Below are 27,337 nucleotides of genomic sequence, written 5' to 3'. Positions count from 1 at the left end.
TTCTTGTGTATTTCTTCTTCTGTATAGGGGTGACTGATACTGGCACGGGTTGGTTCTCTGGTTCAGCCGCGGTGACTGTCACTGAGGTTGGAGTAGCTGCAGTGCCTGTTGAGGGGCTTGGAATAGCTGCAGTGCCTATTGAGGGGGCTGGAGTAGCTGCGGTGCCTGTTGCCAGGCTTGATATCCGGACGGTATTCCTAAATAGTTGTTTAACCCTAAACAAGACCTGAACCACATTCAGGAGACATAGCCATAGGAACATGCTTGTTTGAACATTCCAAGGATATTCACAATTCTCAAGAACTGTTGTGGATGGCTTCATGAAGAGGATAGAAGAAAAAGGAGTTTCTGGAGATATGGAAGGGAAGGTGAAGGAGTGGGGGGAAGTGTCCCACCCTGTCTCCCCCATAGATTGGTTTTCCGAGGAGAAAAGGTAGAGTGTAGTTATTAATAGTTTTCAAGATGTGGCTCCCAAGGTATGGAGATGATGGCAATGCTGAGTACAGATACCAGATTAGACTCACGACCAATGATTTTATCATATCATAAAACAGTGTTCCACAGTGCAGCAAAATGATAACCTTGACCCAGTTCCAAGCAGTGATAAACAGCACAACAGGGGATATATACTGCAAGTAAGGTATTACATAACCCAACATTGAGAGCCAGCCCCACAACTTTGAGAGCCGATAAATCAACATTGTGACCAGTGACTATTAAACCAATATAATGACTGCTTATAACCAATTTTGCCTTAACACGCTTTGGTCAGATCTGTCGTTATCTCAACACTTCGTGCCCCACGTTGGGCACCTAATAGGACTGTTGTGGTTTAACCCGGCAGGCAGCCAAAAACCACACAGCTGCTCTCTCACTCCCCACCCCGTACCAGTGGGATGGGGGAGAGAATCGGGGAAAAAAAAAGTGAAATTCGTGGATTGAGATAAAGTCAGTTTAATCGAACAGAAAAGGAAGGGAAAACAATAATAATAACAACAACAACAACTACAAGAATTGTAGGCTATACACGATGAGTGATGCACATTGCAGTTGCTCACCACCCGCCGACCGATGCGCAGCCAGTCCCTGAGCAGCGATCGCTGCTTCCCGAACTACTCCTCCTAGTTTTTATACTGAGCATGATGTCATATTGTATGGAATACCGCATTGGCCAGTTGGGTTACCTGTCCTGTCTATATTCCCTCCTAGCTTCTTGTGCACCTGGCAGAGCATGGGAAGCTGAAAAGTCCTTGACTAGAGTAAACACTACTTAGCAACAACTGAAAACATCAGTGTGTTATCGACATTCTTCTCATACTAAATCCAAAACACAGCACTATACCAACTACTAGGAATAAAATTAACTCTGTTCTAGCCGAAACCAGGATATGGAGCTCTCTTGGTTCATTCTGGTTGTTTAAGCGTTCTAATTAGATATATGCTCAAGTTGGTGAAATCAATGGGTTTGGGTGGGTAGGCCTTTTTTAGAGGGTTTTTTATTTGATACTTTTATATGAGTTTTAATATTTTGGCTTGGTACATGAGCTGTTAGTTTCGGTACTTTAACTGACGTGATAACCAACTGGAGATTTGACCTAACATTGTGATGTTGTACAGGCATTTGTTTATTCATGCATGTTTCCGGTGCTGTGGATGCATGTGATCTTTTTAAAAACCCTTCCTCCCCAACCCCGCCAAAATCTCAAGATCTCTCTTACAGAATAAAGGAATAAGTTAGGAAAACTAAGTATGTGTGTTTTGCATTGTTAGGCCTTGAGTTTTGTTGCTTCAGAACCTTTTGAGACCTGAGCAAGTAAGAGTAGGTATGAAAACAATAGCCACTGAAAAAGAAGGGGCAGATGGTTTTACCTATGTAATGTGTGCTCTTTGTGAGGGATTTGAATGAAAAAGAGTGTCTTATTTCTATATTTATATGAACCATCTAGTTAACTTTTTCATATTCTAGAAACCAAAACATATTTCTCAGAAGTTGAAACGACTTGACAAAGCAAACTTATTGATGGCTACAGCTAGTATGATATAGGCATCTCTTCCCCTGCCAGGCTTCTGGTAATCAGCTGTTGTGGTTTAATCCCAGCCAGCAGCTACGCACCACACAGCCACTCACTCACTCCCTTCTGATGGGATGGGGGAGAATCGGAAGAGTAAAAGTGAGAAAACTCGTGGGTTGAGATAAAAACGGTTTAATAGGGAAAGCAAAAGCCACGCACGCAAGCAAAGCAAATCAAGGAATTCATTCACTACTTCCCATTGGCTGGCAGGTGTTCAGCCATCTCCAGGAAAGCAGGGCTCCATCATGCGTAACGGTTACTTGGGAAGACAAACGCCATCACTCCGAACGTCCCCCCCTTCCTCCTTCTTCCCCCAGCTTTATATGCTGAGCATGAGATCATATGGTCTGGAATATCCCTTTTGTCAGTTGGGGTCAGCTGTCCCAGCTGTGTCCCCTCCCAACTTCTTGTGCACCCCCAGCCTCCTTGCTGGTGGGGTGGTGTGAGAAGCAGAGAAGGCCTTGACTCTGTGTAAGCACTGCTCAGCAATAACTAAAACATCCCTGAAAATTAATTCTATCCCAGCCAAAACCAGCATATCAACTCACATGTAAAATCTCTGCTTCCAGTCCTTGTTGTTTCCAAGGCATATGTTCTTCTGTTTATACTCCTGTTTGAAGAGACTGCTGTTGGTGCTTCTTTTTGAAGTGGTGTGTTTTTCCACGGCTCTGCAGATCGCTGAAACGATAGAACAAAATGAGACAATATTTCTTTTTATTAAAGGCTTTTTCATTTGTAAATGTTGGCAGTGGAATTTCTCTTGTGTCTTCACGTGTGGCCTCTGAGGTTTGGAGAAGGCATGGGTAGCTCTGACTCAGTGAGTACGTCAGCTTCAGTAGCATCTTTGGCATCTGGCTGTGGGTGGCTTGAGGATGCCATGCTGGAGCCTGTTCCTGTGGAAGAAGCAGGAGGAGGTTATACTGTCTCTTTTGTTGACTTTCCCATTCTGTGGAAATCCCCAGCATAGAATTTGCAGTCTTGAAATGCTTTGCATTGCTAAACATTTAAATATTCTTCTTTTTAGATCACTTTTTATTTAAATAACAGAGATGGAGTTTTATGGAAAGTGTTAAGTGTTTTGATACATAATCAACACTGTAATAAAATCCTAGCAACATTAATGCATTGTTAAAGAAGGAAGTCTTGACATCCCACCATCTTAATGAAGAGTTTTTTTCCATCCTTTTAATGGATCGATGTAGAATCTGGCTGTATCCAGCCTGAGTGGTAAGATGTATTTCTGTTTAGTGAAAACACTAAAGTACAGCAGCCCCTTGACCTGTTGTCATATAAATTCAACATACTGTGAAGTACTTGGCAAGCTAGCTGCTTCTAGATGAAAATCCAAGTGCATGACCTTTTTTCATGTCTTAGTAAGAAGAGGGGTCACGCAGCCTGTGACTTCATATAGCACAGTGACCACGGTATTTTATTTTCTCCCTGTATTCCTAACGTACTTTGTGTATGTTGAAGTAAATTCTGCTAAATGTGTCTGAAAGACTTTTTTTGCACTTATAGAAGTAAGTTTCCTGTCACCAATCCAGAAGTTCAAATATAATTTCTGCAATTAAAAAAAAAAAAGGTTTTAAAAAAAGCATATTTTAATTTGGAGTGTTGGTAGTTTGACTAAGAAAAATAAATATTCAGTGCTGTTTTGGAAAAGTATGTATTTTTAGACCAATTTCCTGAGGAAATGAAGCTTACATGATCATGTTGTCGGTCTGCACATGTTGGTCCTTCCTGAAAAATTGAGCCTGTCATTTGAGTTCAGCTAAACTTGAAACTTGAGGTAACACTTTGAAGATTATTGTTTCTGAATTTTGTGAAAATTGGTTGCTAATTAGAATAAAGAGACCTAAACTTGTGCTCTTGCTGAAGAGAAAGGAGGCAGAACGTGGCTGGTGTACGTGGTCGGTAATCAGCTAGCCAGTTTGCACTATTTAGATTTGTCTCTCCTGCTGAGGAGGAATATTATAGAAGCCATGGAGAGTAGAGGGGACTGCTGTAGCAATGACTGAGTTTAGAGGAAGATACATTTCCATAGCAAGGTGAAGTTTCATTAGTTCCAGTGTGCACAACAAGATGTGTTGAAGTTTTCCAAACTGAATGGAATTGCAAAAATTGAAGGAACTTCTTTATCTGTGCACTTGGAAACCTTTCCTTTTAAACTGTAGATAGAAGAGTTGGTAGAAACCATGCTGGTTCTGTGTGTTGTATTCTGTCTTTAAATGAGGGATTTGAAATTAAGGTACATGAATTTAATCTTATTCATCACAAAAAAATATTTAGATTTCCTATAGCTAAATTTTAATGCTCTGTAGAGGGTGGATTTTGTTGTATTAAGCAAAAATATCATCCCAATAACCTCTGTAAAGGTAAGGATAAGCTATGTTGTAAAAACAGAATTGACACTTCAGAACTGCTTCAAAATTTTCTGCTTCTCTGCATTGTAGGGCTGTGTTGGGTGACCAGTTTACAGGCTAAATTTTTCCTTCATCCTCTGGGGTCTGTAGGTGTTTTAACCACACTTAATACTGCTACAGATCTGTTGTGTTTAAAAGAAAATAAATAAATTCTCTCTCCCCCCTCCCCCATATATGTGTATACACACACGCACATATATGCAGGTATGTATACACTTCTTCCTTTTTTAAGTATTTAGCAGCCAAGGGGAAGTTTGAGAAGCTGCCCACACAAGTATTTCTGAAGTTGTCTTGTTGGTTTTTAAATCGACCAATTTCTGTTTTACAGTGCCTGAAAATGACAACAAAGCGGAATTTGTTTGTGCGGCTGGTGCCATGCCGCTGTCTGCGTGGGGAGGAGGAAACTGTCACTACGCTTGATTATTCTCACTGCAGCCTGGAACAGGTGCCTAAGGAGATTTTTACTTTTGAAAAGACCTTGGAAGAGCTCTATTTAGATGCTAATCAAATCGAAGAGCTTCCAAAGGTATGTTGGGTGGCTTTCCTTTTAGTTAAATTTATTAACTCTGTTACTTCATCAGCTTTGTAGAAGCTGGTAGTGTCTAGCTTCATGGTTCAGCTTTTAGGCTGCAGTTTGCCAAATACTTTTAAGTAAATGTTGGTCCCAGCAGAAGCAACCCTAGTAGAAGGCTTAGACAGGTGTATTCTTCGCTGGGTAAAAAACTGGCTGGACAGCCAAGCCCAGAGAGTTGTGGTGAATGGAGTTAAATCCAGTTGGCGGTCGATCATGAGTGGTGTTCCCCAGTGCTCAGTTTTGGGGCCAGTCCTGTTCAATATCTTTATCAATGATCTGGATGAGGGGATCGAGTGCTCCCTCAGTAAGTTTGCAGACGACACCAAGTTGGGCGGGAGTGTTGATCTGCTCGAGGGTAGGAAGGCTCTGCAGAGGGACCTGGACAGGCTGGATCGATGGGCCGAGGCCAACTGTATGAGGTTCAACAAGGCCAAGTTCCGGGTCCTGCACTTGGGCCACAACAACCCCAGGCAACGCTACAGGCTTGGGGAAGAGTGGCTGGAAAGCTGCCCAGAGGAAAAGGACCTGGGGGTGCTGATTGACAGCCGGCTGAACATGAGCCGGCAGTGTGCCCAGGTGGCCAAGGTGGCCAACGGCATCCTGGCCTGTATCAGAAATAGTGTGGCCAGCAGGACTAGAGAGGTGATCGTGCCCCTGTACTCGGCCCTGGTGAGGCCGCACCTCGAATACTGTGTTCCGTTTTGGGCCCCTCACTACAAGAAGGACATGGAGGTGCTGGAGGGTGTCCAGAGGAGGGCAACGAAGCTGGTGAAGGGTCTGGTGCACAAGCCTTATGAGGAGCGGCTGAGGGAACTGGGACTGTTTAGTCTGGAGAAGAGGAGGCTGAGGGGAGACCTTATCGCGCTCTACAACTACCTAAAGGGAGGTTGTAGTGAGGTGGGTGTTGGTCTCTTCTGCCAAGTAACTAGCGATAGGGCGAGAGGAAATGGCCTCAAGTTGCGCCAAGGGAGGTTTAGATTGGACATTAGGAAAAATTTCTTTACTGAGAGAGTGGTCAGGCCTTGGAACAGGCTGCCCAGGGAAGTGGTTGAGTCACCATCCCTGGAGGTATTTAAAAGACGTGTAGATGAGGCACTTAGGGACATGGTGTAGTGGGTATGGTGGTGTTGGGTTGACGGTTGGACTCAATGATCTTAGAGGTCTTTTCCAACCTTAATGATTCTATGATTCTAAGGAATGTTTATGCGTTCCAGCTTGACTAGTTTGCTGTACTGAATTGGGATGAAACTGCTTAAACAACTGATCCAGCCCAAGAAAGGTACCTAGCAGAAGAGGCAGGCTAATTTATTTCTGTGGCAGTGTCTGCTCAAATTGACTAACTATATTCAACAAATTGCTGCATTATTTTGAATCTCTGATAACACATAAAGGTTAGAAGCAGCAAGATTAATGTCTTGTTCAGATCTCTGTGCCCACAAAATGCAACTACAGTCCAAAGTATCTATTCACTTGAAGTCCTGCTTTCTTCTTTGGTACGTGACTGAAGAGATTTTCTGAAGTATACTTAAGTTCAAAAACTAGAGAGCTGGAATGCCACTTTGATTACATCTTTATTATAGAAATTAATATTTGTTGTTTGTTCTGAAATCTGAGGACAAACTGCACACTGAATTAACAGTATACTAGAGAAAAGAATGAAAATTTGTGCCAGTGAGACTTTTGGGAAGTACAAAGTGATCATTACAATAGACCATTACAATAGACTTGTTTCCATTACTAGGTCCTACCTTGATGGAATTAAAGACTTAATAGTTAGATTAAAGATTTAATATTTAAAATACTTTTGTCACAGTTGTGTGCGAATCTTCACTGTCAGGCAGGACAACTTTAGAATGCCTTGTTAGATTTTTGGAAAGTTTCCTATAACCACTTCAGGTTTTGCTGGTTTGTATTTTTTGAAAGATAAATGAAACTAATAAGGAAATAACTGTTGAGTTACTATCCTGAAATTGCTTTATCAGAAGCCCTGGATTCCAGTGAAGCTGACTTAAACCAGCTGAGTGCTTTTGAAACTCCACCCTTAAATGCTCCTGAGAAGCCATCGATGAAAATCTGTATTTGTACATTGAATAGAGCTAATAACATATTAGTTAAAACTAGACATTTTGTCAAAGTCTGTTACAGTTTAGAACTTCCACTATTTTATTCTTGTCTCTTCCCAAGCAGATATTTCTTTACTCTAGACTTAGATACTTTAGGTTTTAGTAGCTTGCTTATAAAGACTTTGTATCAGCCTTTGAGATTTTTTCAGATGATTTCGGAACTTCATTCCTGTCTCTCATTCTTTATTAAAGAAGAATAAAATTGAATGCTTAAAAAACAGAATAAAATACCTTTCTTAGCCAAAAAAATTAAGTCTTCTGAACTCCTCTTGCATTAAATTTCTAATTTATTTCCCAAATCATAAAAACTAAGCAAACATTTTCCAAACTGATAATTCTCTAAAAAATTCCTTTTAGTAATCTTAAAAGAGGAAGAAAGACTGTACTGTAGTGATCAAATTAATGCATGTTGGCATTCTAGACCAGAAGAGGCTGTTAGTCTGCTTTGTCTTCCTTTTCTGTTACATGCCATTTGATTTCATTAATCAGTTCCTATATGAAATCCAGTTTTGATACGTGAGTAAACTGAAAGGTGGGCAGTCTACTACTTGCCTTGATCTAGTCTAAGATTAAATTATCCACACAATTAGAAAGACTGCTTGAACATTTGTGTTTTTTTCCTTTTTGCTTTTCTTTGATGGACTGCAGGGACCTGTAATACCCTACACTTGCTTCATGTTAATGTATTTGTACATTGTAATAAATCATCCTTATAGGCTTATTTTTGAGAAGCTAAGTATTCTTTTCAGCTTTTAAGTAATTTTGGTCATTATTTTTTACTACCTTTTCAATTTTCATAAGAAAAAAACCCCACATGTAAATTCAAATACTGTAAAGGAAACAAGAAGAGAGATTAGGGAGTAGTAAAGACATAGTAAAAATGTTTTATTTAATTATTTGATAGAAATTGTAATCTTAAAACTATCCATAGAAGGTCCATAAGGGAAGGCCTGTAATGTTTGAAATGATCCTAGCTGATTTGGAGCCAGAGTTTCAAGCTGTGTATGCCTTTTCCCTAACCCAAGCTTTTTTAGTCTTTCAACTCTGAAAAAGGCTTCTAATTAAGCCATCCTCTCAGATGAAGGGTGTGGTACTTATTAGGCTGTCTCCAGCTTTGTGAAGCCTGATTAAGAAATTCCCACTCTTCCCCTTTACTCTTTGCCCTGGTGGTGTGTTCTTATTCCTCTTTTGCAATTTGCCCTTTGTATGCCACAACACAACTGTTTTTGGGCTGTCTTGTCAACCTGATCGCTGAAATGGCCTGTCAGTGTATGTGGTTGGTTAGGTTTTTTTTCGTTTGTTTGTTTTTAATTGCCCTCAATCTTTTCAGAATCCCAACATACTTCAAAAATTGGTTCTTACAGTATAGTTTCTCAATTAATTTGACTGGCCGAGGGTGCAGCATGAGCAAACTGTGATGGGGAGAAAGATGGTGGTAGAGAAGGAATTCACTTTACCTGAAATGCTGTAGTCTCAGTTTCAAAAGTGACTGGGCATTTGAAATGCTTTCATCTTGTGTGCTAAATCACATCTGAAAAGGTACCCTGTTTATCCCAAGTGCCACGGTGTGCATTTGAGCCAAGAAGCTCAAACTGCAGCAGTTTTAGTTTTCCTGCTCACTTTGCTGTTGGGAAGAAATTGGAATCCTATAGTAAAATAGAGCTTAATTATATTACTTCTCATGTTTACTACCAGTAATGATGATCTACTTAATCACTGAATATGCAAACATTAAACAACAACAACAACAAAAGGAACAACTACAAAGTCAACACCCTACAAAACTCCCCTTCCCCCCTCTCTTTTCCTTTAGGGATCTTGCAATTCCTTGTGCTGCATTTGTTTTCACCTGACTAATCAGGGAAATTTCTAATGATTCCAGGAGTCCAGATTATTGTTTTCAGGGATGAGTTTTAAGTATATATTCTTGCTCATCAAAGTTCTCATTCCCATATAATATTCTAAGGTAGCTTTAACTCTTCAGAGCCTTAATGATATCAACTAGTTCTAACAGGTACACATTTCTGAGGAATTGGAAACATCAGTAGGCAAGTTAAAGCTCATTCCTTGAGCTGTCCACCTTGCTAATTTGTCTGCTTTTTTTCTGGGGTGGTATATGCAAACATTAAATGAATGGGGCTTGTTCGATGGTTTGTGGTTGAAATAATGGCCTCATAATTGAGAAAGACCCAAGAAATTTCAGTTGAACTAAACCTGTTGCTAGGATATTGATCGGGATAAATTTTTTTTTTAGTTGTAGAAGACTTCCTGGTTTTGTCTGATCTTTTCTCAGAATTCCGTAAGAAAAGAACACTAAGCTCAGATATTTATGAATGAACTTATCCAAAATTGTTGGGAAAAGAATATTTCATCATAAATTGTTCAGATGAACCTTTTCATCCACTTTCTTACAGATATTTATTCTGTACTATCTGTAAGCTTTGAGTATCATTTGAGGATATTTTTCTACTGTTACAGTAATATTACTTGCCCTATTTTGTCAATTTGTAAAGCTTTGGGTAAGAATCTCAAGGTGCCTTGCATATAGGAAGAGATCTGGCTCTGAGCTAATATTTGATACAAATTATAATACATATATATACAGAAGAGATTATACAGTTTGCTATATCCTTAGATCAAACTTTCACTAGCTTTCATCATAATTTTGTTGGATTTTGGTGTACTTCAGCTAGGAAGCATGGAAGGGGAAAACCCCCAGAACTTCTTGTAAGATATAATGGAATAAAATTTAAACTTTTAGAGAAGATCAAATTCTGTGTTCCAGAACTATTCGACTTTTAAAAATGTATCTTTTTTTTTTTTTCTTTTTTGAAGAAACTAATTACTTCTGGGGTATCACACGGCATATTTATTATGGAAAATATTTTGCAGTGTTTGCAGGACTATGTGTAACTACAGGTCACAATTTCTGAGATACTGGAAGGAATTTGTAGGAAGTGTTAAGCATAGCTGCTGGCTTGTTGTGACCATTTGCAGTTTTTTGCTTTCCTAAGCATCATAAACTTAGTCAATTTTGAATAAAACTAGTTAAATAAAGTTTTTGTAGCCAAAGACTTTGAACAGTCTGGCCTTCAAGCCGTAAGGTCAGAAGTTTAAAGGGATTAAAAATAAAAGATATATAGAGGAAACTAAGAGAAAGTCGCGTTCACTTTTTTTCTTTGTTTCAACAGCAACTTTTTAACTGTCAGTCTCTGCACAAGCTGAGTTTGCCAGACAATGATCTAACCACATTGCCAGCATCCATTGCAAATCTCATTAATCTCAGGGAACTGGATGTCAGCAAGAATGGTAAGTCACTTCACTTATTATATTGGGGTAGCTAAAAGGCAAATCGCCATTGACTGTACAAAGATACTAGTGAAATTATAATTTCTAGAAGCTACATAGCTAGTAAATTTTAAATTACTACTCTAAATCACTGCTTAACATAAAAGATACTCTTATGATCTGTGATATTTGTTTTTAATTATCTCTATCAAATTGGTTTGTACTTTGAGGTGAAAATATTTCTATATCCTTTCAAAAATGCATACGCTCAAATTTATTACTTTTAGTGGCTTTCCTCATGTTTCACTATACTGAAGAGAGTTTGCACAAGAATTTGTAAAATTTTGCTGGATTCTCTGTTCTATTTGGTTTCATTAAAAAATTGTTTTCAGTTTATTTTAATGAGCTGTCTGAAAATTGTAGTAGGACTTGGCTGCTGTGCTGTCAGATGGTAACCTCTGTTGTATGGGGAGAAGTAGTGACTATGGACAATGACTGGTTCACTTGTCTGACTTGTTAAAAATCTATCATTCTGTGTAAGTCAGCCTTTTATAAATTATGAAACATCAGCCAAGTATTGTATGCATGGGATCTTATTAATGGTGATGTTTTGGCAAGTTGGCAGATGCGTGCAACTGTGAGGAAATTGAAATAACTTATATTTTCATCAGACTTGTTTGCGTGGCTTATTTGGGGGAGGGGGGGAATTCAATCATGCTAATTGATGAGGATATAATAGTCTTGTCTTACTAATTCAAAGTGAAGTTAGAGGACCTCTCCTTGAAACATTATTTGAAAATAAGGATTATATAAATATGCCAAAGATTTTATCATATCAAATTCATTGTTTTATTTGGACAGCTAGCTAATTATGACTCCACAAAACTAAGTTCTGCTTTATTAAGAAAGTATTCCAGTTGTTGAGGTGTTGGCATTCTCCTTTATTGTCCATTGTAGCCCAATCTATACTTAAACTGTTACTTTATTATTTCTGCCTAATGAACACAGCATTTAGTGTGATAAATTGACCTGATTGTCACTGCTCTGTTCCTGGTACAAGTGGATTAATAGTCTGTCTTAAAGAACACTGGCCTTAAACTTTCAGTGACACGCAACAGAGAAAGAATCATCTTTTTGTCCTAGACTGAACTGTTAAAAGGATTAACTGTTTCCAACACAAGTTCACAATGCAGAAGACTTGAAAGCAGCAAAAGGGGTTTTGAGTTCTAGTGCTGGCAAATTCCTTAGCTTACGTACATAAGTAGGCAGCTGGTCACTTACCAGCTAGAGAGTTAGTTGTCCATCCAAAATAGCGTAACCTTTAGCTAAGCCTTCAGAGAGTTGCTGAAAGAGCACTTGTTCCTCTGAGGCATATAAAGAATTTAAGGAGGCAATAGCTGAATGATATGCTATCTCAGTAAACTATGAAGCTCTGTTTTCTAGGGGTTGTTTTGTTTTGTTTTTAACACCTTTCAGAGAAATGATAGGACACAAACTTATTTAAACTATTATCATGTGCCTGTTCTCAATCTTATCACGGTTTGGATAGCTTCTCTGCCTAGTGTTGCACATCAAAAATAGTCCTGAGATCACATGCTTATTTACTTGGGACATCTTGTCTCCCACCATTCCTCAAAGCTCTGTAAAACAAAAAACAAAAAACAACAAAAAAAAAACAAAACAAAAAAACCCAAACAAACCACACCACCCCACCCCACCCCCCCAAAAAAAAAAAAAAAAACAAAAAAACGAAAAAACCCAAAATAAAACCAAACCAAAAAACCCACCCCAAATCAGGGTCCCTGTTTGTCCCTGTTGGGCAAGGTAAGAAATAGTGTTGTTTATTTTGGATCCTAATACATTTGGTAATATTTGAGACTTCAGTTTGTTGGCTTAAGTGCCTTTTCTGTTTAGCTATCCACTGTTGCAATCACAGAACATTTTTTTTTTCTTGATAACTGCAAGCCTATTCTTTTCCCTTGTGTCTCCCTCTTCTCTTGGTAAGAATTTACAGCTCAGTTTCTCACTGTCCATGATTGTTGTGATGTTCCTCTATAATGGAGCTAAATGCAAGGTTTTTTGTTAGTTTTCCAAGACTAGCAAAACTGATTAAATATCTCTGATTATTCCTTTTTCTTTGTTAGATATTGAAATAATACAGTGTGGAAGCAGTAGACACTGTGGGAAGCACAGGGGTTGCTTTCTCTTAATTTATTAAAAAAAATTGCAGGGGATTAATCTTAGTGAAGGATGATGAGAGATGCCAAATTCTAAAATAGAGTGTGTTTTTCAGATTCCTGCAGTTGTGGCAAATGCAGGTGATAGTTCCTTATTTTTTCTTGTAGTATTAATATACCATAAGTGTTTTCTTCTGATGTAGATGGAGCTAAAGCATGGAGTATAGATGCTTGTAGATCAAATATGCATTTAGTTATAAAGGTTGCATTTTTGAAGGATAGTTAGTTAGACTTTAATTTTCAAATACCAATACACATGAAATATGATAGGGTTTTCATATAAGATAGTTGAGCTGTTTATGGCACAGGCATAATGGAATGTATTGACCAGAGAGAAGTATTTAATTTTCTAAAGAGCTGATAGAAAAATGAATGAAGCTTCAATTTTAAAATGTGGTCAGGTTACCTCATTAAATGCGGAGTCTGGCTCCGCAGCTAGCTCACACAGGACAGAGGGAGACCTGTTGCACAAGAGAGCATCCAGCTTCCCAAGTAGAACTACACACACACACGCATAATATTTGTTTTGACATTTAGATGAAAAATCAAAATTGTAGAAATTCTTCAAGATAGCAGGTGCTTTACATAAAAGGTATTAGTCTAAGAAAGCAATCTTTATGATGTTTTAATAGCTCATAAAATGTCTTGCCTTTTTCATTTCAGATTTAAATATAAAACTGTATAATAGAGGCACAGCAGATGTGCAAATGTGGATAATTAATATTTAATCGTATTTAATCAGAACAAAGATTCACTGTCGTGGTTTAACCCCAGCCAGCAAAATAAACACCACGCAGCCGCTCGATCACCCCCCCCGGTGGAATGGGGGAGAGAATCGGGAGGGCACAAGTAGGAAAGCTCCCGGGTTGAGATAAAAACAGTTTAATAATTGAAATAAAACTAAGTAGAACAGTAATAATAACAATGAGAACAACAACAATAACAGAATACACAAAGCAGGCAATGCACAACACAACCGCTCACCGACCGCCGACCGCGTGTCACGAACGGCGGGCAAGCCCCCCCCCACCTGGTTTTTATACTCAGCATGATGTCACATGGTATAGAATACCCCATTGGCCAGCTGGGTCCACCACCCCGGCTGTGCTTCCCCCTCCCGGTGCAAGCATCACCCAGCAACAGCCAAAGCATCAATGGGCCATCAACTCTCCTTTCACACTAAACCCAAAACACAGCACACCCCTGTCCTGGTTTCGGCTGGGATAGGGTTAAATTTCTTCCTAGTGCTGTGTTTTGGATTTAGTATGAGGAGAATGTTGATAACACACCGATGTTTTCAGTTGTTGCTAAGTGCCCTCCTAGTCCAAGGACAGCTCCCGTGCCTACTGACTGAGCTAGGTACACAAGATGGGAGGGAACATAATCAGGACAGCCAGCCCAGCTGGCCAACGGGGTATTCCATACCATGTGACGTCATGTTCAGTATATGAAGGGTAGGCGTGTTCCAGGAAGTACCGATCGCTACTTGGTTATCGGTCAGCGCGGGTGGTGAGCAATTGCATTGTGCATCACTCATTTTGTATATTCTATCATTATTTATTATCATTATTTTCCCTTTTCTGTTCTATTAAACTGTCTTTATCTCAACCCACGAGTTTTTCTCACTCTTACCCTTCCGATTCTCTCCCCGTCCCGCTGGGGGGGCGGGGGGAGTGAGCGAGCGGCTGCGTGGTATTTTGGCTGCCTGCCAGGTTAAACCACGACAACCCCCCAAGCTACTGGGAAGAAAGTTAACCCTGTCCCAGCTGGAACCAGGACAATATCCACCCCATATTCTATACCATCTACATCATGCCCAGGTCTCACATTTTCCCATACATTCCAATTAGTCACCGCTACTTTTCCCTGCCTTTTGATATATACGCACACAGAGATATCATTCCCTTAGTCCATGGGCCATCCCTCTAAAATGTCCGTTGAGTTCATTTAGTCCATGACTTCGGGTTCCACCTGTCATAACAGTCTTGCAGGGCAGGAGAGATGGTGTGTGGTGTTGGGCTCTTGCATGCGGAGGCCAGTTCTGGGCGCTCGTCCGGTTCTATCATCCTTGCACCTTGCTCAGTTTCATCGGAGTTCATTCTACATTAATCTGGGTGATTCTTACTGTAATACTGTTAATATGGCATATGGTAACCATAGAAGTGATGACATACAGTACTATGTAATAACTAACATCGTACAATTCAGTTCATTGGCTATTTTCACCCAAAATTAAATCCCCTTGAGGTACACATTGGACTTCCCCATCCTTTCGCATCACCCACCAAGTGCACCCAGGTCCCTGAGCAAAAGCAATCCCACGGATGGGTTTTCCCTTGCCAGAGGCAGGAGTAACCCAGACTGTCTTCCCCAGCATATTTCTTATGTGCATGACAGGGACTTTATCTCCCTCTACAGTACGTAAGAGTTTGGACTGGGCAGGGCCAGCTCGAGTGACAGATCCCCTAGTGTTGACTAACCAGGTGGCCTTTGCTAAATGTGTGTCCCAATGCTTGAATGTCCCACCTCCCATTGCCCTCAGTGTTGTCTTTAACAGCCCGTTGTATCGTTCGATTTTTCCGGAGGCTGGTGCATGGTAGGGGATGTGATAGACCCACTCAATGCCATGCTCTTTGGCCCAGGTGTCTATGAGGGTGTTTTGGAAGTGAGTCCCGTTGTCTGACTCAATTCTTTCTGGGGTGCCATGTCGCCACAGGACTTGTTTTTCAAGGCCCAGGATGGTGTTCCGGGCAGTGGCATGGGGCACAGGATATGTTTCCAGCCATCCTGTGGTTGCTTCCACCATGGTGAGCACATAGCGCTTGCCTTGGCGGGTTTGTGGGAGTGTGATATAATCAATCTGCCAGGCCTCCCCATATTTGTATTTCAACCATCGTCCTCCATACCAAAGAGGCTTTACTCACTTGGCTTGTTTGATTGCAGCGCATGTTTCACATTCATGGATAACCTGTGCAATAGTGTCCATGGTCAAGTCCACCCCTCGCTCACGAGCCCATCTATATGTTGCATCTCTCCCTTGGTGGCCTGAAGTGTCATGGGCCCACCGAGCTATAAATAATTCACCCTTATGTTGCCAGTCCAGATCCACCTGGGCCACTTCAATCTTAGCAGCCTGGTCCACCTGCTGGTTGTTTTGGTGTTCTTCAGTGGCCCAACTCTTGGGTACGTGAGCATCTACATGACGTACTTTTACAGTCAGGTTCTCTACCCGGGCAGCAATATCTTGCCACAATGCGGCAGCCCAGATGGGTTTACCTCTGCGCTGCCAGTTGTTCTGCTTCCACTGCTGCAGCCATCCCCACAGGGCATTTGCCACCATCCATGAGTCAGTATAGAGATAAAGTACTGGCCATTTTTCTCGTTCAGCAATGTCCAAGGCCAGCTGGATGTCTTTCACCTCTGCAAACTGACTCGATTCACCTTCTCCTTCAGCATTTTCTGCAACTTGGCATATAGGACTCCATACCGCAGCCTTCCATCTCCGATGTTTTCCCACAAGGCAACAGGACCCATCAGTGAACAGTGCATATTGCTTCTCGTTTTCTGGTAGTTTGTTATATGGCGGGGCCTCTTCAGCACGTGTCACCTCCTCCTCTGGGGATATTCCAAAATCTTTGCCTTCTGGCCAGTTCGTGATCACCTCCAAGATTCCTGGGCGACTGGGGTTTCCTATTTGGGCCCGTTGTGTGATCAGTGCGACCCACTTACTCCACGTAGCATCAGTTGCATGATGTGTAGAGGGGACCCTCCCTTTGAACATCCAGCCCAGCACCGGCAGTCGGGGTGCCAGGAGGAGCTGTGCTTCAGTGCCAACCACTTCCGAAGCAGCTTGAACCCCTGCATATGCTGCCAATATCTCCTTCTCAGTTGGAGTGTAGCGGGCCTCGGATCCTCTGTATCCCCGACTCCAGAACCCTAAGGGTCGACCTCGAGTCTCCCCTGGTGCTTTCTGCCAGAGGCTCCAGGTAGGGCCATTCTCCCCGGCTGCGGTGTAGAGCAAATTCTTTACATCTTGTCCTGCCCAGACTGGCCCAAGGGCTACTGCCTGAACTATCTCCTGTTTAATTTGTTCAAAGGCTTGTCGTTGCTCAGGGCCCCATCTGAAGTCGTTCTTCTTCCTGGTCACGTGATAGAGAGGGCTTACGATCTGACTGTAATTTGGAATATGCATTCTCCAAAAACCCACAACGCCTAAGAAAGCTTGCGTTTCCTTTTTGTTAGTTGGTGGAGACATGGCTGTTATTTTGTTGATCACATCCGTTGGGATCTGACGATGTCCATCTTGCCATTTTATTCCTAAAAACTGGATCTCCTGTGCAGGTCCCTTGACGTTACTTTGTTTTATGGCAAAGCCGGCCTTCAGAAGGATTTGGACTATTCTCTCCCCTTTCTCAAAAACTTCCTCTGCTGTGCTGCCCCACACAATGATGTCATCAATGTATTGCAGGTGTTCTGGAGCCTCACCCTGTTCCAGTGCGGTGTGGATCAGTCCATGGCAAATGGTAGGGCTGTGTTTCCACCCCTGGGGCAGTCGGTTCCAGGTGTACTGGACGCCCCTCCAAGTGAAAGCAAACTGTGGCCTGCACTCTGCCGCCAAAGGGATGGAGAAGAATGCATTAGCGATGTCAATTCTGGCATACCACTTGGCTGCCTTTGGCTCCAGTTCGTATTGAAGTTCTAGCATGTCCGGCACGGCAGCACTCAGTGGCGGCGTGACTTCGTTCAGGCCACGGTAGACTACTGTTAGTCTCCACTCTCCATTGGACTTTTGCACTGGCCATATGGGACTGTTAAAGGGTGAGCGAGTCTTGCTGATCACTCCTTGGCTCTCCAGTCGACGAATCAGCTCATGGATGGGGATCAGGGAGTCTCGGTTGGTGCGGTATTGTCACCGGTGCACTGTTGTGGTAGCAATTGGTACCTATTGTTCTTGGACCTTCAACAACCCCACAACAGAAGGATCCTCCGAGAGACCGGGCAAGGTGGACAGCTGTTTAATTTCCTCCGTCTCCAGGGCAGCTATACCAAAAGCCCACCGGTACCCTTTTGGGTCCTTGAAATACCCTCTCCTGAGGTAGTCTATGCCAAGGATGCACGGAGCCTCTGGGCCAGTCACAATGGGGTGCTTCTGCCACTCATTCCCGGTTAGGCTCACTTCGGCCTCCAATACAGTTAACTCTTGGGATCCCCCTGTCACTCCAGAAATACAGATGGGTTCTGCCCCTTCATAGCTTGATGGCATCAGGGTACACTGTGCACCGGTGTCTACGAGAGCCTTATACTCCTGTGGGTCTGATGTGCCAGGCCATCGAATCCACACAGTCCAGTAAACCCGGTTGTCCCTTTCCTCCACCTGGCCGGAGGCAGGGCCCCTCTAGTCCTGGTCATCATATTTGCTATCCACTTCTTGTAAGTATGAGTCAGAAGTCCCTTTGTTAAGGTCGGAAGTGGAATCAGCCCTTCTACTCAGTCTGGGGAACTCACTGGAGACTGGAGCAGCAGTTTTCCTGGAAGAACCCCCTTTTGTGGTTGTTTTTCCTTGCAACTCATGTACCCGTGCCTCTAGGGCTGAGGTAGGTTTTCCATCCCACTTCCTCATGTCCTCCCCGTGGTCACGCAGGTAAAACCACAGGGTGCCCCGGGGTGTGTACCCACGATGTCTCCTCTCTTGAGCAGAGGGACGCTTGCTCCTAATGGCTGAGACACTGGCCCGTGCAGATGGGGAGCAGGACATATCCTCTTTGAGTTGCTGGACCTCCCAAGACAGTTTCTCCACAGCAGAGACACAGGCCCGTAGGGAGGAAGAGAGACTTTCTTCATATTGCCAGAGTTGGCCAGCCAGTTCATCCACTGTTTGTTCCTCTCCATCTCTCCAGGTCATTATTGCCAATGAGTTTGTATGTGACGCTGGTGCGCTCCATACAAACTTCCGCCACATCGGTCGGTTGCATTTGACTTCATCTGGGTCTTTGGATAACTGCTCATTGTTCAGGTCATCATAAATCACTTCCAGCATGGCTAATTCCCTCAGGTACTGGATACCTCTCTCCATGGTGGTCCACTTGCCTGGGTGGCATATAACATCTTCCTTGAAGGGATACCTTTCCTTCACACCTGACAGGAGTCGCCTCCAGAGGCTGAGGACTTGTGCCCCTTGTCCAATCGCTTTGTCAATGCCCCCTTCCCTAGCAAGGGATCCCAGCTGCTTGGCTTCCCTACCCTCTAATTCCAGGCTACTGGCCCCGTTATCCCAGCATCAGAGCAGCCAGGTGACAATGTGCTCGCCTGGAGATGGCTGAAGTCTTTTCGCATATCTCGCAGCTCACCCAGAGATAGGGATCGGGTGGTTAACATCTCATTTACGGGTTCTGCCTCCTCCTCCTCCTGTTCTCGTGATGGCCCTGGTTCATCTTCATCCCTTACTAAATGAGCTGATTTTCTTGTGCATTTTCTTTTTTGTATAGGGGCAACTGATACTGGCATGGGTTGGTTCTCTGTCGCAGGGTGCAGAGCAGCTGCCGTGCCTGCCGTGGGGTAACCGCTGTGCTTGCCGTGGGGGGTGGGGTAGCCGCTGTGCTTGCCTTGGGGGATGGGGTAGCCACAGGGCCTGTTGCTTTGTCATCAGCTGCAGAGAGGTTTTCTTCCCCTTGGGGGTTCTGAGTGGTGTTAAATAGGGCTTGGTAGGCATGGGCCAGGTCCCAGCACATTGTAGTGATTTGTGTCTCCCTAGAATGGCCAGGGTGACAGCATACTTCTTCCAAATATTCTACTAATTTTTCAGGGTTCTGCACTTGTTCAGGGGTAAAGTTCCAGAACACTGGGGGTGCCCATCGTCCTAGGCATTTGCCCATGCTATCCCACTCGCCCTGCCACTCATAACTGTCCAGCCTTTGGGCAGATCTCTGGATGACATTCTTAAATTGCTTACTAACCTTGGATAAAACCAAAACAATATTCCCAAGGAGTACCAAAAGATGTATCTTAACTACCCAGGGATGTTCAAGGTACTGGCAAGTTATTTTAACGAAGGAGACGACATCATAGAGAAAGGTAGCGAGGGTGCCATTCTCTATTTCCTCCATAAAAAATCTCTCAGAGGAAAAGGTATAATTGCTAATGGTCTCCATGAGGTGGTACCCGAAATGCAGAAACGGCTTCATTACGAATCCCAAATACCAAATAACCCCCAGTGCCAGCGTTTTAGTAACAAATCTCCCAGGCAAAACATCATTAATCACGGCAGAGCACAACAGACTACAAAACCCAACTCCAATTTTTAACAGGTACAGTAAAAACAAGAGCATGGTGCAGAACAAATTAATATGTTACCAGATATAAATTCCTTAATATGCTCTAAATAATCTGTCGTTATCTCAACCCTTCGTGCCCCACGTTGGGCGCCAAAAAGGACTGTCGTGGTTTAACCCCAGCCAGCAAAAATAAACTCCATGCAGCCGCTCGATCACCCCCACCTCCAGTGGGATGGGGGAGAGAATCGGGAGGGCACAAGTAGGAAAGCTCCCGGGTTGAGATAAAAACAGTTTAATAATTGAAATAAAACTGAGTAGAACAGTAATAATAACAATGAGAACAACAACAATAACAGAATACACAAAGCAGGCAATGCACAACACAACCGCTCACCGACCGCCGACCGCGTGTCACGAACGGCGGGCAAGCCCCCCCCCCCACCTGGTTTTTATACTGAGCTTGATGTCACATGGTATAGAATACCCCATTGGCCAGCTGGGTCCACCACCCCGGCTGTGCTCCCCCCTCCCGGTGCAAGCATCACCCAGCAACAGCCAAAGCATCAATGGGCCATCAACTCTCCTTTCACACTAAACCCAAAACACAGCACACCCCCCAAGCTACTGGGAAGAAAGTTAACCCTGTCCCAGCTGGAACCAGGACATTCACCTAGTCTAGTGTCCTGTCTCCGACAGTGGCCAAAAGCAGAATCCTAGGGAAGATTTAGTAAAGTACAGAAAAGCCAGGAGACATGCATGTTTCCCTGTATGCTCCCAGCATCCAGCACCTTTTGTTATTGGGCCTTCTTGAGCCAGACAGGGTGGAGTTTTTATTCAGTAGTCTTCATTTGACTCCTCTGTCAATATATCTAGTCTTCACATGAAGTGATGGATATTTTAAGGCATGTGCTGAATTACAGAGTACAAGCCTGTAATGGTTGTATGTTCTGGAGCATACAGAAGTCTTTGTACATCTGTTTGGTTGGGAATATATTATTCATGGCTGCTGAAGAGGTCATGACATAGATGTAGCCTAAAATATCAAACCGCTGCTATGTGTGCGGCAAACATGAAATAGAGTTAGTTTTAACTCTGCCTCTTGCCAAGACTAAAGGCAATAAATTCTGTAGTTTTTTGCAAGTAGTGAGTTGTCCTTTTATAGCATTTTAACTTAATTCCCAAGGCTATTGTGAGCCCTTAATATCAAAGGTGTTCCATTACTTCTTTCCAGGTACGCTTCAGCTTTGGAGCTTTTACCTGAAGCTTGATGCTATCCTAGTCACAAAGATGAAATGATTCTTGAACAAATGGTACAATAAATAAACTGCGTTACTAATTACATCCTGCATTGTATAAAGCATGAAGAGATGCCCTTTTCTCCCAGTCCTACTGGGTTACATCCTAAAGAGAAGTTGCAACATAATTTAAGGCCTACATAGAAAAAACAAGTGTTTTATTTATGAAGCTAAAGAAAAACTTCAATTATTTTTTTTTTAATCCTCTATGGCTAAATTATTTATATATCAGCAGTTGTACAGGAAAAAAAAACAACCAAACACCAAAAAACCCCACAACAACTCTCTTCATCACTAAATTTGTCTCTTTCTGGGTTTATTAACCTTTAGGGGACAGTCATTTCCTTATGGCTCTGGGATGCCAGCCTTAGTCTGCATCTGGGACAATGTGGAGGACTGTCATGGAAATATTTTTACCTCCTCTTTGAAGAAGGGGAAAGCATGCATGTACAGTGTATGATGACGTTTATAAATGGACAGAAGAGTTAGCTTTACAGGTTACTAGAACCAAGTGATTCGAAAGGCTGAAGCATACGATGAGGTGACTGCCAGGGAAATCTGGCTTCCCTGGAAGCCTGAGAAATGCACTTGAAACCCCTTGTGCCTGTGGAGCTAGCATAGTGGGAAGTGGTGAGACGGTCCGTTTTTCCCTGCTCACAGGTGGTGAAAGAAAAAGATTGAATTTTTAAGTTCTATATTATTCAGGCCTTTGGAGTATTAAATAGCAAGATTAGAAAATAACTAGTTAAGACCAAAAGAAACATGGTGTTTTAGAAATAAAGGTATCTTTAACAGTCTCTTAATATATTAGAGTGGTTCTCTTTCACTGCGATGTTACAGCAAATTTAAACATGATAATTTGTCAGTCTGCATTGCAGGGGAACCTTAGTGGAAAAATACACAAACTAAAACCAAGAAAACAAACACATACTCCCCTGTCATGGTTTAACCCCAGCCAGCAACTAAACACCACGCAGCTGCTTGCTCACCCCCCACTCCGGTAGGATGGGGGAGAGAATCGGGAGGGCACAAGGAGGAAAACTCGTGGGTTGAGATAAAAACAGTTTAATAATGGAAATAAAACAAAGTAGAACAGTAATAATAACAATGATAACAACAACAATAATAGCTAGAGCAGACCTAGAGATACCTTACTCTAAAAATTGAAGCTCTTCCAAACGGTTTGAGGATGAACACTTGTAAGACTCTTGTGGGCTTGCTAGAGTATCCTAGTTGTGCCAGTACATGTGTATACAAGGAATAAAAAAACCAAACCAAAACTCCACAAAACCAACTTTAAACCCCTGTGACTGTCCTCTTGCTTTCTCTGCCCTGCATCAGCTCTGATAATTTAGCAGCACAAGTTATGGTTGTTGGAGAAAGTGATGAGGAGGCATTATCCATTTAAACAGATCAGGAGGCTAACATACAACATAAAATAGGATTCATTACTGTCTGAACTTCACAGAATTGGCATGAGTTTTTAGCTTTCAGATTAAAAATTTAAAATTTTGAATTTCACAAGCGCTCTCAAAACAAAAATTTTAGAAATACTAAACTTGACTCAGACTTCTAATGGGTTCAAAGCAGCATGAAGATGAAAAGCTTATTTTTGAGAGCCAACTTTGTAAATATGGCATACATGTGAGCATAGAATCTTTATTTTTAAAAGATGAGAAATGCTATAAAAAAGCAGTTTGCATCTTAATGCTGCTGATTTTTCCACATGTGGACGCTTATTTTGCAAAAGAGCCTTTTGTCTTAATTGTGAGTAAACATGTTTTATTACTATATAAATGTATGTAGTTAAGTACCCGCCTCATTAGCAAAATGAACACCAAATATATTGCCAATGCTGTATTTTATTGTAAAACTAAATATATTGTAATAGTTATCACAACCAATAAGAGTACATTTTTCTTTAAATCACATTAGAAAAGCTTAAAAATCTCCCTATGGAAGTATTTCCCTTTTTTTTTTCCTTTCTTTTTTTTTTTTTTTAAATGAAAATACTGTTTAACTTGCTCCTGTCAGATTTGTAGCTCGACTGACATTTTTGCATTAATCATTACATGGACTGTACAAATGTTATCTCTTTTTCCCTTCCAAAAAAACTCCAAAGAACCCTCCAAATAAAGATTCAACTTCCATTTTTCATTGTATAAACTTAACAAAGCAGCCCCCAGTGTAGTCGTAGCTTACAAACCTCCAAGTGACCATTGTTAAAGGGAAGAAAAACGGGAAAGGAAACTTTAAAACTTTCAGAACATGTAGAACTGGAGAAAAGGACTTTGTAAAGTGAAGATGGAGAGGTGAATCTGCTTACTAAGCTGTAAGTAGATTCTTGTCAAGCAAAGTCGCTTCAAATAAAAATCAGGGAATCCAATGGAGTTTGTTTTCAGAATTTTGTAAACATTTTGTAAGTTTTTTTTAGATTATTGATTTCCTTGATAAAAGCAAATGTTTTTTAATAAGGGAACTTTTCTGTGTGAACAAAGTGGAGAGAGTAGAGAATGAAAAGCTGTATAAGTGTATTAAAATCTGTGTTTTATTAAATCTATAACAAGTTTAATAATGATAGGTTAAACCTATGACAGATTTGTTATTTGAGTTGTACTTCTTGAGAAAGGTAGGCTTCTTCCACATGTCTCCAAGCTTATATATTTTTGCCTTTAGTAAGAGACAGACAGAAAACCACGGCTTCTGTAATGCTCATATACAAGGAAAACCAAGTTGCAAGGGATTTTACTAGTTTTAGTGCTCCAGCAGTTGTCACCATCTTCCTTATGAGAGTGCAAGAGGAGCAACTGATGTGACATATAGCAGGTTTCAAAAAGCTTTGGGATATCTGTTTGCAGAACTAGACAGAAGTATATATGCAATAGTTGCTCCTTTCTCTTGAAATGATTGATTTAGGATAGGTTTTCACTAAATAAGCCAGAGGCTCCTAAGCTGTTTGGAGACTACTAGTGTACTGAGTACCACCTTGTACACAGAGGCCAACCTTGTGCCGAGCTGCGACTCCAGCTCTGAGCAGGAAGGTGTTACTGCTGCCCTACAGACTGGTCAGGCATCTTCTGGAAACCTGAGATCCTGGTTGATCTGAAACTAGCTGTGGCAGGGGATCCTTTAAGAATTTTGGAAAGAGTAATGAATGTTCAAAAGGAAGGATGGATGAGTCAGCATTGTGCAGTGAATTGATTGGGCTCGAACACACTGCTTACTTTCAATAATGAAAAATGCTGCTTTTGATTCAGAAGGTATGCAGAAATCCTAAATTAAAGCAAATTATATAAATGTATAATACAGACTGTGACTGATACTTTACTTTAAGTTTTCAGTTTAAACTTTCAGCTTTTACAAACATTTTTACATAATCTTTGGGACAGTTGTGGCATGTATTCTTGAGCTCTTAAAATATTTTGATTGCCATGTTTGATCCATATATGCTGGAAGGACAGTTGTAGCAGAGGCCTGAGTGGAAGAACAGACAAAAGCTGCTCTTTTTATGGTGGTGCTGCTTTCAGGCAGGTCCTAATAGCTGCTTGCCCAGAAGTTGAGACCAGGATGAATAGATTAGCTGAGGGAGGAATGTACGTAATTAAGGTTGCTTTTGTATTCATGCAAACTGAGCCTGTATGTTTGCCTCTGTGTCCTCTACACTTGTAAGGGTACAGAGTGGGAAGGGTGCACAGTGGGCTGTAGTTTCATTTGTCTTGCAGCAAGAGGGCTTTTTGGTGTGGCGCTCTCTGCTTGTTGTTTGGAGAGAAAATTTTTTTTTTCTCACATTCCCCACAAACTGAGAGATCCATCTGTAAACACTTTCCTTTAGGGACATCACCCATATGGCTTCCGCAGGTCTCATTTGTTAGTGATTTTCTTTCTCTGTGCTTTTTAGGAATTGAGCTAATACTTTTTTTTGGCAAGCTGGTTTAAAACGTTTCTGTGTGAGAAGAGGTAGAACTTGATTTGGAGGCACTGCCACTGCTGTCTAGCACTAATGGTTTGAATAACTGAAGTTTGGGCATACTACTTATAGCATTTGATTGTGAAGAAAAATACAACTACATGACTAGAGTATGAACAGCAGAGCAAGCCCCCATCTGCAGTAGAGCTGAAACAGCAGTGTACTGGGGTGTCAGCTCTGGGATCCATTGCAGTGAAGGCTTCTGCCAGCAGCAGATGCAACTTGCACAATTTTCTGTAAATCTGGAATTGCCAGTATTTCTGAGTGAAAAATCTCGGGGAGTTAGAGATCAGGCGAAATTCCTTACTTCAGCCGTGCTATGTGATCCAGAACTGAGGTTGATTACCTTCAGACTTATGGCCATTGACCCAAAATCCCTATATGACCTTTTTGGTATCCCCTTTGGGCGTGTGCTGCAGCTGGTCTGGGATCCTGATTAAACACCACTCTGTAGGTTAGGCTGGTTAGCTGGCGAATTTTTGCCAAGTAGAGTTCTGAATGATGAAAGCTTTCTGCTTTTGGCTCAGTCCAGACAAGAATTTTAGATTCCTCTTCCTTACCTTACTGCCAAATTTTCCTTAATGGTCTTCCAGCTGTTGTGTCGTGTCTCCATTCCCCCCCCCCTTTTTTTTTAAGTATTGTTTTTGGTAGAAACTGGCCAGTGAGTTTAAAAGTGCCTCAAATTTGGGAAAGAAACAGACAAGTAAATACTAAATGCTATTACGCAAATCTCATTTCTGTGGGAAACTACACTACAAAAAGAACTTTACTCTCAATTCAGTTTGTGGATCTGGTGGTTAGAATTAAAGATTACCAGCAAATCGCATTTTCTCCTGTTGTGCTCTGCAGATGGTCATAGTCCACAAGTGTGATGGTTTGTGGTTTTTTTGTAAAATAGTAAGCGTGATCTGTAAATCAGCTACAGCACTGAAATGGGTTGGGGGTGATGGTTGTTATCATGTAAAGTAGGAAACAGCAGGATGAAGAACCTGTCCACATGATGCTTCTCAAGGTAAGTGGGATAAGGCTGCAACAGACTAGATAACTCCCAAGTAATCTGTAGCACTGTCTTCCTCTTCTATAATCCTTGAGTATCAGTGTATGAAGGAAGCAGTAAAAGACCCTAAAGGAAAATGGGGTTTAGAAAGGAATGTGGATCTCAGTTTACAGTGTTCATTTGAACAGATGCTTATGGAGGGTGGGGGGGTGGCTATCAAATGGATTAATTAGCACAGTCTTACAAAAGGAGTGTGGAAAGATGTGGTCACAGAGATCCTCGAGATTTGCTGAGCTTTCTTAACAGGGGAAGAAGGTTCAGGACACTAAGGATAGATGGAAAGCAGAGAAAGAACAACAGCTCCTCTTATAAAGTGCTCCTTACAGCCCTTTGTCCTTCTCTCATCTCTTTCTCCAGTGTGTCTCTGCCTTCTCTCTTTCTTACTTGCTTTTTGAATTTGCTTTCTTGGTGAGAGAACGGAAAGAATACTAATCCAACAGTATCTCCATGTTTCTAGCATGCAGGAGGGATATAGCTGAGGAAAAGTGAGTGTCTGAAGGTTGTTGTATAGCCAGTTAGTAAATGCAACTTTCTATCATCTGGCAGAGAGGAGCAGTCTCCTAATTTTTTTTCTATCTTCTGAATCTGTACTACAAACATTAGGTGTATTTCATGCTGTCATTCCCAATTTACTGCTCTTTTGAATGATGGCTGCCACTTATCCGTACTGAAGTGTTGAGTGAGGTTGGTAAAGACTGTGTATACTATAACAATCCTGGCTCTAAGAACAAGCAAAATTAAATTAATGGGCTCCTTCATTGTTAGCTTTCTCATCAGTTGCATTTCTGTTGTTAATTTGTTGTTAAAACTGTTGCTGCCTCTTGCCCAAGGCATAGTCAAAGAAGAGACTACTGTAGAGTCCTCTGATTATATACAAAAGCATACTGATTTAACATGTCTGTATTTGCATAGCTAATATTTTATTTGGCTGTTCTTTTGAGAGTAAGTTTACATTGACATTCTTCTCTCTAGCAGATGTGCTGTGTGTTTTGTTTTCTAGGTAGTTATCACAGACTTAAGTCTTCTGTGT

The 27,337-nt window shown here is 41.7% G+C and overlaps 1 protein-coding gene across 19 annotated transcripts in view; it reads left to right on the top strand.

Annotated features, from left to right (window-relative positions):
• Positions 1-27,337, top strand: part of LOC142074733 (erbin-like) — a 181,308-nt gene that overhangs the window by 67,724 nt on the left and 86,247 nt on the right. For 17 of the 19 annotated variants that reach the window (XM_075135589.1, XM_075135591.1, XM_075135574.1 and 14 more), the window contains 2 exons: positions 4,824-5,021; positions 10,384-10,501. In XM_075135589.1, coding sequence (XP_074991690.1) covers positions 4,824-5,021; positions 10,384-10,501 — 316 coding nt within the window. Of the gene's footprint in view, positions 1-394; positions 434-4,823; positions 5,022-10,383; positions 10,502-27,337 lie in introns of those variants that run through there. The other 2 variants (XM_075135585.1, XM_075135586.1) reach the window with 2 other exon arrangements.

The sequence above is a fragment of the Calonectris borealis genome, chromosome W (genome assembly GCF_964195595.1).
Source record: "Calonectris borealis chromosome W, bCalBor7.hap1.2, whole genome shotgun sequence".
Lineage (NCBI taxonomy): Eukaryota > Metazoa > Chordata > Aves > Procellariiformes > Procellariidae > Calonectris > Calonectris borealis.
Note: the sequence above shows the minus strand (reverse complement) of the source record. Positions and strands in the feature narration are given on the sequence as shown.